The sequence below is a fragment of the Panthera tigris genome, chromosome E1 (assembly GCF_018350195.1).
Source record: "Panthera tigris isolate Pti1 chromosome E1, P.tigris_Pti1_mat1.1, whole genome shotgun sequence".
Taxonomy (NCBI): Eukaryota; Metazoa; Chordata; class Mammalia; order Carnivora; family Felidae; genus Panthera; species Panthera tigris.
In genome coordinates, this window is record NC_056673.1 from 26,793,396 (window position 1) to 26,805,795 (window position 12,400).

General features: G+C 36.8%; 1 protein-coding gene across 2 annotated transcripts; it reads left to right on the plus strand.

Annotated features, from left to right (window-relative positions):
* Positions 1-173: 173 nt before the first annotated feature.
* Positions 174-12,043, plus strand: RNFT1 (ring finger protein, transmembrane 1). Of its 2 annotated transcripts, none has more exons than XM_007086750.3 (9): positions 174-303; positions 2,090-2,547; positions 2,737-2,813; positions 3,880-3,980; positions 5,461-5,614; positions 6,072-6,230; positions 7,343-7,408; positions 10,405-10,506; positions 11,144-12,043. In XM_007086750.3, the coding sequence occupies exons 2-9, from the start codon at positions 2,145-2,147 to the stop codon at positions 11,276-11,278; spliced, it is 1,197 nt and encodes a 398-aa protein (XP_007086812.1). In that variant the 5' UTR covers positions 174-303; positions 2,090-2,144; the 3' UTR covers positions 11,279-12,043. The 2 variants fall into 2 exon arrangements, with proteins under 2 accessions (XP_007086812.1, XP_007086813.1); XM_007086751.3 differs by lacking the exon at positions 174-303 and adding an exon at positions 1,537-1,621.
* The last annotated feature ends 357 nt before the right edge of the window (positions 12,044-12,400 follow it).

Below are 12,400 nucleotides of genomic sequence, written 5' to 3' on the forward strand. Positions count from 1 at the left end.
GCCGCTTATTGTTTAATGCAGACGCCTGCAGGAAGTCCCCAGGCAGCACCCACTCCTCTCCACAGCCACCACCCACAGGCGGCGTCGCTGGCGCAGCCAGTCCTAGGACGCGTTGCGCGGGGAGCGGGCACGCGCGCGTGAGGACGTCCGGGGAGCGCGCGCGCCGCCGCCACCAGCGAGCTCGGTTGGGTTTGCCGGTGGTGGGGTTTGAAGGTGATGGCCTTGACCGAAGGCCTCGAGGAGGGGTCTCCCGCTGTCCCCACAGTCGCTGCCGGGAGTACCGTTCACTCTTCGTCATGAGAGGTAAGGCCTGGGGGAAGCGGGCCGAGGAAGCGAGGGGCCAAGGCGAATGGGCTCTGGGAGAGTAAGTGAGGTACTCGAAGCTCGAACGTGGGTGGAAAACTCTGTCCTGGGGATTCCGGAAGAGTTTTGTGCGTTTATTTTTCTTACTTTTTCGTGCCCTTCTTGCTTGTGCTTGGAGGAAAGTGGGAAGGTTCTACGTTTTTATTTATGGGAAAAGATACAGAAATTGTCCCGTCCAACGTCAGTCTTCAGAGGTTTGAGGGAATAAATAGCACCTGTGGCTTCAGAGCATCGGTGAAAGGCTTTAGTGAAAATCATTTAAAAACCACACCACCATACAGTAATTGGAAAAAAAAAAAAAAAAGGTTAGACTTCAGAAAGAAATAGAATGGCAGAACATATCCTGACATTAATCCTAGCTTCCTCCTATAAAAACGGCAGTCAGGGATAAGGCTCAGCGTGTCGTCTGCTGTCATTACGACTCTGGCATCTTCGAAGACTGCCACACTGGTAATTTAGGGATCCTTTCCTGCCAGTGTCGTTTTTCTTTCCCACCTCCCAACCCCCAATGATGGTGGCATTTTTATTTTTATTTTATTTTAATTAAAAAAATTTTTTTTGAATGTTTATTTTTGAGAGAGACAGAGCGTGAGTGGGGGAGGGGCAGAGAGAGAGGGAGACACAGAATCCGTAGTAGGCTCCAGGCTCCGAGCTGTCAGCACAGAGCCCGACGCGGGGCTCGAACTCACAAGCCATGAGATCATGACCTGAGCCGAAGTTGGACGCTCAACCGACTGAGCCACCCAGGCGCCCCAATGGTGGCATTTTTAATGGGCAGACTATATAATGATCTTTACACAGACTAAAGAGTTACCTACCTGGCAATTACATAGCGACTCCCCAAGTGTCCCAAATTTAAAGGTGTTTGGGTAGCATTCTTTTCTGGGGGAAGGTAATACTTTTGGTATTAATCATTAGAAATCTTTTCAGCCTTGGGAAAGCTATTTCAGCATAAACGCAAATCTGTAGGTCACTTAAGTGAAATGTTTATTATTAGTTCTCCATGATGATACTTAAAAAAATTTTTTTTAATGTTTATTTTTGAAAGCGAGAGAGAGCGGGAGAGAGCATACGAGCAGCGGAGGGGCAGAGAGAGGAAGACACAAAATCCGAAAAAGGCTCCAGGCTCCGAGGTGTCAGCACAGAACCCAACACAGGGCTTGAACTCATGAACCCATGAGATCATGACCCGAGCTGAAGTCCAACGCTCAACTGACTGAGCCACCCAGGCGCCCCATCCATGATGATACTTTAAAAGGCATTAAGATTTAATATTTTTTTTTCTCCTTAGCCTTTCAAAGCATTAAAAAATACTGTTTACTCTTAGGAAATGTAGAATCTCCACCGGAGATGAAACTGCTTCAGTTGGGCAGAGTAAATGTCCTGAAGTATCCAAGTATGAATGAGTATTAGTACATTATTAACATCTGCTGGGCACCCATACTTTGACTATTTTGCTGTTTCCTTCTGTCATTAGAGAAGGGGGCATCTGAAGCTCAATTTTTTTTGTAGCAGATGTTCCCTAAAAAATAGTTTGAGTACTGCAGCAGAGTCTTGACATTAAGGGAAGAGAGATGTCTAGTTAAAAGTGATATAGATAACCTGAAGATAATTCATCTACTGGGACTGTTGGCCTGTCCTGTAGTGAATAAAGGATTCCTACTGAACAATATATTGCCTGTATTTAATTGTTCACTTAGAATATTTTCTGATTTTTTATTTTTAGGAGACCGAGCCCTGAAGCAAAGAAATCTGGATCACAGAAAAAGTATTCAAGGGTCATGCAAGCCAACTGTAGCCAACTGCACAGCCCTCCAGGAGCTGCAGGCAGTGAGGATGCCTCAGCTTCCCAGTGTGTTCATACAAGATTGACAGGAGAAGGTTCTTGTCTTCATTCTGGAGATGTTCATATCCAGATAAACTCCATACCTAAAGAATGTGCTGAAAATCCAAGCTCCAGAAATATAAGGTCAAGTGTCCATAGCTGTACTCATGGATGTATACATAGTCGCTTACGGAGTCACTCCCACAATGAAGCAAGGCAGTCTGATGATACTGCCACAGAGTCTGGAGATCATGGTAGTAGCTCTTTCTCAGAATTCCGATATCTCTTCAAGTGGTTGCACAAAAGTCTTCCATATATTTTGATTCTGGGTGTCAAACTTGTTATGCAGCATATAACAGGTAGGGTATAATAAAACATTGCATTGTTTCATTGCTAAATTCAGTTAATTTTATTTCCTTATTGGTAATCTCCTTGAACCTCTGTATTTTGTTAGCTTTGAAAATTGTATGTTTCCTGTAAATTCATGTTATTGTGTTAACTCTTGGATTTTTTTTTCTTTCAATTAACTGGAACTTATTTCCTAACAGGAATTTCTCTTGGAATTGGGCTGCTTACAACTTTTATGTATGCAAACAAAAGCATTGTAAATCAGGTTTTTCTAAGAGTAAGTATAACAAGTAACTTAAAAAAAACATTAAATGTTTCTCTCTGTACAATTAATTATATACTCACTTTTGAGAGAAATAGGAATTAAGATCATTTTCTTGACAAACATGTTATAGCATCCATGATATATTAAATTTTGTTATCTAAATGATCTGTCCTGATAAATTGTTTCACCTTATTTTCTTTGTATGTTGAATCCCTGATAGAAAAACTAGATAAGATTAAAAGGTTTAGAATGCACTATTTGATCTGATTTGTTAAGTGCCTTCATATTTTGAGTAAATTTTACCATCATTAAAAACTTCACCTGTTGCCCTAGAAGATCTAAAATAGTTCAATAAAATGTACATTGAATGGGTATCGAACTATTAGGGCTCCCTTTTTTAAAGAAAATTATGCCCAAGAAGTTTTTCCATAATATAAATTATAAATTATTAGTCATATACGTTACCGGAAAAAAATGGGATTAGTTTATAAAATTTCACCTTCAAGCAACTTTAAAGGGCTGTATCTGTGTAAAGGATCAGCATTCTGACCTGGATATTTGTAGTTAGAATCTACCAAACCATAAAAATTTAATTCAGGGTTTAAATTAAACTAGTAATTAAGACAATTTTAAAAGTAAGATTAATAACAAATTACCTTGTTAAAATATTACTGAATTGAAAATTTTTAGTTATTTTTCTAAGTCCTGACAACCTAGTATTTTTTAAAGTTCGGTTTTGTCAGGGAGGCAAAAATAGGGAGCAGTAGAGGTAAAGTTTGTACTTGGATGGTTCTTTTATGTCATTTTGTAGATTTGGCTTCTTTGAAACCTGGGTAATGTGAGTATTGTTTTTATATAGTGAAGAAAACTGTAATTTAAAAATCTGTTTAAATATTCTGTTCTGTTCACTAAAGATTCATAGAGTGCAATGATGTACAATTTAACTATATTTTTATTAAGATTAATCTACTAAAATGTTCTAAGTTCACAAATTAGTCCTTAAAGTAAAATAGTTAAATGATATTTATAACTCTGGCATAATTCATAATAACAAATTATAAAATTGTTTATTTTTCAGGAAAGGTGCTCCAAGATTCAGTGTGCTTGGTTACTGGTATTCTTAGCAGGATCTTCTGTTCTTTTATATTACACTTTTCATTCTCAGTCACTTTATTACAGGTAATTTGAGGTACAAATACACAATCATATTTTTTATGTAAAAATTTATTCCATAGCACTTTGTATATATCTTAACTTACACATACTTATTGTTAGAGTTCAATTTTTACCGGTCCCTCTCCTTCCAAGATAATAGCTCTAAATGACTTACTCAGATTTGTATACTAAGTGCCTTGGCTCATAGCAGGTACTATTTTAGTTTTCGATACTTAAATTTTTACTTATATAATCAGTGGTTTTAAACACCGTTAGGTGTTGGTGGTGGTCTTTTTAAATTTTTATTTATTTTTGACAAAATTGTATGTATTCAGGATGTAAACATGATGTTTTGACATATGTATGCATTGTGAAATGATTATCACAATCAAGCTAATTAACATGTCTGTCACTTCTCTTAGTTACTTGTGGGGGGGGGGTGGGTAAGAACACATGATCTTTGTTTCTAGAAGCAAGAAGACTTACTAAAGGATAGTTGTTAAGTTTCCAGGTCAGATGGAAGTGTTCTTAATTTTTAGCTTTAATCCGATGATTAGAAGTCCTGGTTTTAGCGGAGTTGGGAGAGATGGGACAAATCTAGGAAACAGTGTATAGAGGGAACCAATACCACTCAAATTGGATTGGGTGTGTTGATGGGAGGTAAGAATCCAGGATGACCCCTGGGATTTAGTTTTAGCAACTGGCTGGGTGGTGGTTCATTTATGGGCTAGGAAAGACTGGAAAGAGAACTGGTTTTGAGGGGAAGATCAGTTTTGCTTTGAATATGTAAAGTTTGAGAGGCCATGTAGAACTCTTAAAGTGATTGTAGCTATATGTCATGAGCTCATTGTCAAAGTTAGGGCTTTAAATTTTGGTGGTATCCAGCAGATGGTTGATAGACCTAAAAACCATGGAATTCATGAAGACTAATCAGGAAAAGAAAGTGTAGACAGAGGAGAGGGCCCAGGACTGGACATTAATCAGAGGAGGAGCAGCAAAGGACATTTAAGGAACCATCAATTACATAATGAGAATAACTAGGAAAGTGTGATGTTAGAAGTCTAAGAAGAAAATAATTCAGGGAGGGAAGATGGAAAACAAGAAGTGACCTTTGAGTTTAGCAAGACAGAAGGAATTGGTGATCTTGACAAAACCAATTCAGTGGAAAGGAGATGGAACCCTGATTGGAATTGGTTGAGAAGAGAATGGTGGACGTCTAGTATTTAGTGAATTCTTTAGATTACAGGGTAGCTTTCCAGCCATGACATGCTAGAAAGACTGTTCTTTTTCTTTATTCTATGGAGGAAAGATTTGAAATTCAAACATTTGAAAAGTCCCTTTAAGCAAAATGATCTTCCATTTTATTTACATGAACTCTAACATCTTGCCAAACTCACATTTTTTACATATCAAAGTAAAATACTTGGTAGCAAATTTAAAACCCCTATCAAAACTTGACCTTTGTATATTGTTTTGGTAAGTTTTGATGTTTTTCTCTTGGTAGCTTAATTTTTTTAAATCCTACTTTGGACCATTCAAGCTTCTGGGAAGTACTTTGGATTGTTGGAATTACAGACTTCATTCTGAAATTCCTCTTCATGGGCTTAAAATGCCTTATTTTGTTGATGCCTTCTTTCATCATGCCTTTTAAATCCAAGGTAAGAAACCAACATGTTTTATTGGAACAATATTAGCAAACCACATTAATACTATTTAGTCTTTGTTGAAATGACTCTTTTATAACTTTTCAGTTTCCTAAATAACCTAATTTTAATTATCTGTATTACCTTAGACTAGAGACCATTTGTTCAAAGACGTGAACTTAAATAATCTATTCCAAATTCTGTAAAATCAGAATTACATTGCTTCAGAATAATCCTCACATCACATATAGAAAAATACTATTTAGATTGTACTTCCATTCTCCTCCAGGGCTTTATCAATTAGTTATTTATAACTGACTACAGGCAGTTTTTCATGTGTTTTTTCTCATATTCAGTAAAAATTTTATAATTGAGTTGTGCTATGTACTCATGATGATCTCAATCCAATATGAAATATTTGTGCTATGTAAGTAGCTTATATAGCCCTGTTTTCTTTTTCCTTTCTTTTTAGGGTTACTGGTATATGCTTTTAGAAGAATTATGTCAGTATTACCGAACTTTTGTTCCCATACCAGTTTGGTTTCGTTACTTTATAAGCTATGGGGAGTTTGGTAATGTGACTAGACGGAGTCTTGGGATATTGCTGGCTTTACTCTACCTCATACTAAAAGTAGGTAATGTTATAAATCTTGTCATTGTATGATTCATATGATGATGACAGATTTTACATACTACTGCTTTTCCCCTTGACTGTCTTATAGTTTATATCACTAGTTTGAAGTAATGACAGGTTCTGTATCTGTTTAGAAATGGAAAAATGGAAATACATGTCTTTATCTTAATCTAGTGGTTCTTACATTTAATTGGGACAGTGGAGCTCCAGATAGCATGGGTAGAATAGAACATATTCATCCCCAACAGTAGCATCTGTCATACACAAAAATACTATCCTCCTCCCCTCAAATTAATATGAAACTTTTAAAAAGCTACTTTAAAAGTGCCTGGTCTTTGACAGTTATATTTGTCTTAACTAAATTGTAACTCTATTCACATGTACTTCATTTTGGTCAAGAGTTGGCTGAAATCTATAAAAGGGATGGGAGGATGGGCAAATGGGTGGAGAGGAGTGGAAGATAAAAAGTTGGCTGAAATCAGTAAATGGAGTAAAATATTCCATAATTGGACTTTAAATATATTTACAATGAAGTGAATACGCAATGAGCATTACGTTAATACCAGTATTTGATATGATGGGATTTGAGCTTTAATCTCTGGGGTTTTTAAAAAAAAATTTTTAATGTATATGTATAGATTAAAAAATTTTTTTTTAACATTTATTTATTTTTGAGAGACAGAACATGAGTGGGGGAGGGGCAGAGAGAGAGACACACACACAGAATCCAAAGCAGGCTCCAGGCTCAAGCTGTCAGCACAGAGCCCCACGTGGGGCTCTAACTCAAGAACCATGAGATCATGACCTGAGCCAAAGTCAGACACTCAACCAACTGAGCCACCCAGGTGCCTTTTGATGTATATTTTTGAGAGAGAGAGCATGCGCATGAGAAGAGGGGAGAGGCAGAGAGGGAGGGAGACACAGAATCAGAAGAAGGCTCCAGGCTCTGAGGTGTCAGCACAGAGTCTGATGGGGAGCTTGAAGCCATTAATCTCCAGATTGTGACCTGAGCCAAAGTCAGGCGTTTAACTGACCAAGCCACCCTGGTGCCCCTCTAGGTTTAACAGATAGGGCTCTTTGAATTCAGGAATTCTTACTTCCTCTTTCAGCTTTTGGACTTTTTTGGACATCTGAGAACTTTCCGACGGGTTTTGCGAATATTTTTTACACGACCAGTAAGTACTTTTTATCAGTTAAAAACACTTTTTACCTTTTTTTTTTTTTTTAAGGTTTATTTATTTTTGAGTGAGAGTGCAAGTGGGGCAGGGGCAGAGAGAGAGGGGGAACAGAGGATCTGAACTAGGCTCTGCACTAACAAGAGCAAGCCTGATACGCACCTCGAACTCACAAACCATGAGATCATGACCTGAGCCAAAGTCGAACTGAAGTTAACTGCTCAACTGACTGAGCCACCCAGGCGCCCCTACCTTTCTTCATTATAAAAATGTTTTAGTTCATAAATTTTACAAGTATGGATTTCATGGGGCACTTGGTGGGCTCAGTTTGCAGAGCATGTGACTCTTGATCTTAGTTCTTGAGTTCAAGCTCCACGTTGGGTGTAGAGCTTACTTTAAAAAGAAAAAGGCGTGGATTTCATAATTACATGCTTTTTTAGTATTCTGGCACATGGGGCTATAATCAGTTCCTTTTTTTTTTAATGCTTATTTTGAGAGAGAGAGAGAGAGAGAGGGAGAGAGGGAGAAAGCATGTGTGGATATGGGGAAGGGACAGAGAGAGCATCCCAAGTAGTTCTGTGCTATCAGCATAGAGCCTGATGCCAGGCTTGATCTCATGAACCCTGAGATCATGACCTGAGCCTAATTAAGAGCCGGATGCTTAAGTGACTGAGCCATCCAGACACCCCTCTATGACTTGATTGTTGACAACTACCTGATAGTTGATGCAGTGCCTATATTTTTGAATATGCCTCTTGCCCTTCAAATCACTTGATGTAAGGATTTATATACATTCCCATAAAAATCTTGTCATGAACTTTTGTTCCTCTTCCTTTTTAAAAAATTCACAAGTGGTGGGTTTGTGTACTTCCATTAAGTTCTTATTCAGCTCCTGTAAGAGTGCTCATTGTTAATTTGAGAAAAACTCATTACCAAAAATACCCCTTGAAATTTTCTTACTGAAAAAATTTCCCCACCAGTAGTCAATTCTGTATGCACAAGTTCTCAAGTAAGTTCTCATTTATTTAACAATAAGTTGAGACTCCAGTGTCAACTATAAACTTGATTATTACGTGATTCCACTGATGTTACAAATTGCAGAGAGAGGCTCATTTGCTATTTAGTAGTCTCAAAGGTTCTCAGTACTTATATGTGGACACTCTTTGGCTAGATAGAACTAGTAATGTTTTTCATTTTTAAAGTGAGCTCACAACTACAAGATCAAGAGTTGCACGTTCAACCAGCTAAGCCAGCGAGGTGCCCCTAGAGCTAGTAATTTAATAACAAGTTTTGCTGCATCCTATTCAGACTTCTCTCTTTAGACAAGATATAATAAAATTGAGAATTCCGTTTTGATGGAGTTTATTCAATTGATTATAGGAGTACCAACCATTTTACTATAATTTAGTAACGCTTGTGCTAAAATACTTTGATATTCTTTCTCTGTAAGGCATAAAGAGAAATCATAGTCATTGATACTCTTTGATTTATTCTTGAGTCTCTCAGGAATACACATATACACATGTTCCTTAACTTTGCCAGAGAAATGGCAATCACCATTAAGAGAGGTCTTCACCTGAAGGGAGTCTGCAAAATCCCAGACGGGAGTGCTGTTTTGTTTTTAAGCTTATTTATTTTTGAGAGAGCGAGCAGGGGAGGGGCAGAGAAAGAGGGAGAGAATGTCAAGCCGGCTCTGCACTGTCAGCACAGAGCCTCATGTGGGGCTCGACCTCCATGAGATCATGACATGAGCCGAAACCAAGAGTCACTCAACTGACTGAGCCACCCAGGTGCCCAAGGAGTGCTGTTTTAAAAGCTGTCAGCTTCTGTATCTGCAGTGTACTCTGCTAAATGACATTTTAATGAAGGTAAATTGGCACCAGGATCATCCATCAGTATCCTGATTTGTTTCTGGAATCTTGAACATCACCAGACCCAAAACAGAAATCTTACTTTTAAATATTTTTATCCTTTGAATTTTAGTTTGATTTTGTTAACTCTCAGTATTTAGTGAAAGAAGTTTAGATCCTAGCTTTAGGTTGTTGAGTCAAGTCATGCTTTGCTCTCATTACCATAACTGAACTTGGGTGTACTTCTCTTCAGCCACCCTTTCCTCATTTCTACAAAAAGGTGATCTCATTTGTAAAATCTTCTCACGTCTAGTTAATGACTACATTCTATTGAATTTGGTGAGGAAGTTATTAAGATCTTAAACAGATCAAGAACTTTTAAGGACTGTAGTAGGAGAAAAGAAAATTTAAGAAATTGTGTTAGTCTGTTAGTTTTGACAGTACAACTCTGTCTGTGACATTTTGCAGTACTGGTTCTTTTGTAAAATTTTATTTTTTCCTAGTACTAAGTGTTCTCTGACTTGTGATAATTAAGGATGACAATTCAAATTATTTTTAAATTCAGTAACAGGACATGTTCAGTGGTCCCCAAAACTTCTTTACGTTCAATTCACCTAGAGAACTTTAAAATATTAGACTCCTGGGTCTTATTATAACAGTATGTTTGGACCTATTGAGTCAATTTCCAGTGTGGAGCACAGAAATCTATTTTTAAAGCTATCTCCACATGACTTACATTCAGGCAGCCAAGCTCTGAATGGACTCTTTTGAACCACTGCTATAGGTAATATGTGGGTTATTTGGCAATATGGGCCACATAATACATGAATGTAGATTTTATAGTAATTATATTTCAGATTGCTTAGTCTCTTAAGTCCGTTGAATTTCTAGCACTATCATGTGGGAATCCAATAAATCTAACCATCTTCCAAGATCCTATTGTGTATCTAATGAGTTCATCTTGGTGCATGCAATCCAAGACACACATGGTTCTGCATACGTAGTTCAGTTTTGAAATGTTTGTATCCTTCGGCAGAGTTTTCAAATGCCTAGTTCAAGGGAGATTTGAGAAATACAGCATCACCTATGTATTTGAGGAACAGGAAAGAAAGATTTGTAGATAAACAGAACTTTTTATCTTCACAGAGTTACGGAGTGGCTGCCAGCAAGAGACAGTGTTCAGATGTGGATGATATTTGTTCAGTATGTCAAGCTGAATTTCAAAAACCAGTTCTGCTCATCTGTCAGGTAAGTAGATTTGTTAAGCATACCAAATACAGCATTTCTCTGTCATATTTATGTTAGCTACAAGGAAAAATCTGCAATGTTTAGCATAAAGTAGCATTCAGGGCACATACTAGAAATCTCTTCCCTATAATCAGGGGTTTGGTAGATTAGCTAAACCTTGTTCCTTATGTTCTAATGATTTGTATGCAGAGGAGGGTATGTGGGGGAAAAATAATTCAGATGGCAGACTGGATACGAAAATGACTTGAAAACAGGCTACTCTTAACAACTGGTTACTAGTCTTTAAGAATACCAGCATTTGTTATTGGATCGTGTAAGTCCCTTTCCTATACTTTATGGCAGTTATTCTCAAACACTTTAAGACAGGAGGTCATAATACTTGATCTTAAAGTTATTACCCAGGGATAGCTTATATCTTATTAAAAGTAGTTGAATAGTATAGTCAAAAGAACACTAGTGGCTCTACCACTAATACCGCTTTGTGTTCTTGAATGTCGTACTTTGTTTTCTCATTTGTAAAATAAAGGGATTAGTGCTCTCCAAAATTCCTTTCAGCTCTAAAGTATGATTCTTTGCAATGTGATGATTTTAAAATTAAAATGTTAAGTATAAAATCTAATTCTTAATTCCTTTACAGCATATATTTTGTGAAGAATGCATTACCTTATGGTTTAATCGAGAGAAAACATGTCCACTGTGCAGAACTGTGATCTCAGACCATATAAACAAATGGAAAGATGGAGCCACTTCATCCCACCTTCAGATATACTAAGTTGTATAAACTATGAAGGCCACAAAACACTAATTTTATTTGGTTACACTGACAATTGATAAAGACATTAGAATGGGTTTTCAGGACTAGACATTAAGGAAAATGTTTCCAAATGATTTTAGACTATTATAGTAAGACTTAAGTGTGTAATCTAATTTATCAAAAGATTAAATGAAAGAACCTTATGTTTTAAAAAATATGTAAGTAATGTTCGACCTAATGAATATGGAACATTTATCCTGTCCTAATTATTTGACAGGTGGTTGCAGTGTTAAATTGTGAATGTTTTCTCATTAATGTTCCCAAAATGTCAATTGGGTAACTAAAACTAGTGATTTTGGAGGAACTCAGGTATTCTTTCCTGACATTGTTTTCAGAATAAAGAATATTTTTCATAATATTTTAAGATACACATTATCTGAAAGTAGAATTTTCTTTAGCATTGACTTTTATAATTCCCATTCTAAAAATTCTTAAATTTGCATAAAGTTTGTATTTTTAAATGAAAGTTCTAAATACTATTTTTTACCTGTAAACAATCAGATTTTCTAAGTGAAGATTAAATTTACTGAGGATGATATATTTTAATATTGTATTGTTCTCTGTAAGATGATCAGCAATCGAGAATAGATTATTTGAACTCATTGTTTGTGGACCTCATACATACAATCCTTCTGTCAGCTTTAATGTTCATGATCTTGCTTTTTGTATAGTGCCATGAACTATCTTGAAGTAACTATTAAAATAATTGACATGAATTACAAATAGCTGGCTCCACTGATGATTTCAATAATATGACAAATAAGACCCACTCAAACTCTTACAAAAGAATTCCCCTTATAACTAATCTTCTCCAAAGAGTTTTGGAATCTTATGCTTAAGTCACTGTTACTTGGGAGATTAAAGTTTGCACTCAGAGGCTTGCACCAAAAGCTTTGGATAGTGTGGTTTGTTTGCCTCTAGGTATTTGTGCAGGGTAATGGAAAAGGGAATGAGGCATTTTCTCTCTCCCCATGAAACCTTTAAGGCAGAATCAAATCTATAACAGAAGTATGAAAGGCTAGTTACATCTAGAGTATAACTTCTGCCCATTATTTCAATTACCATTAATCAGTTTGCACC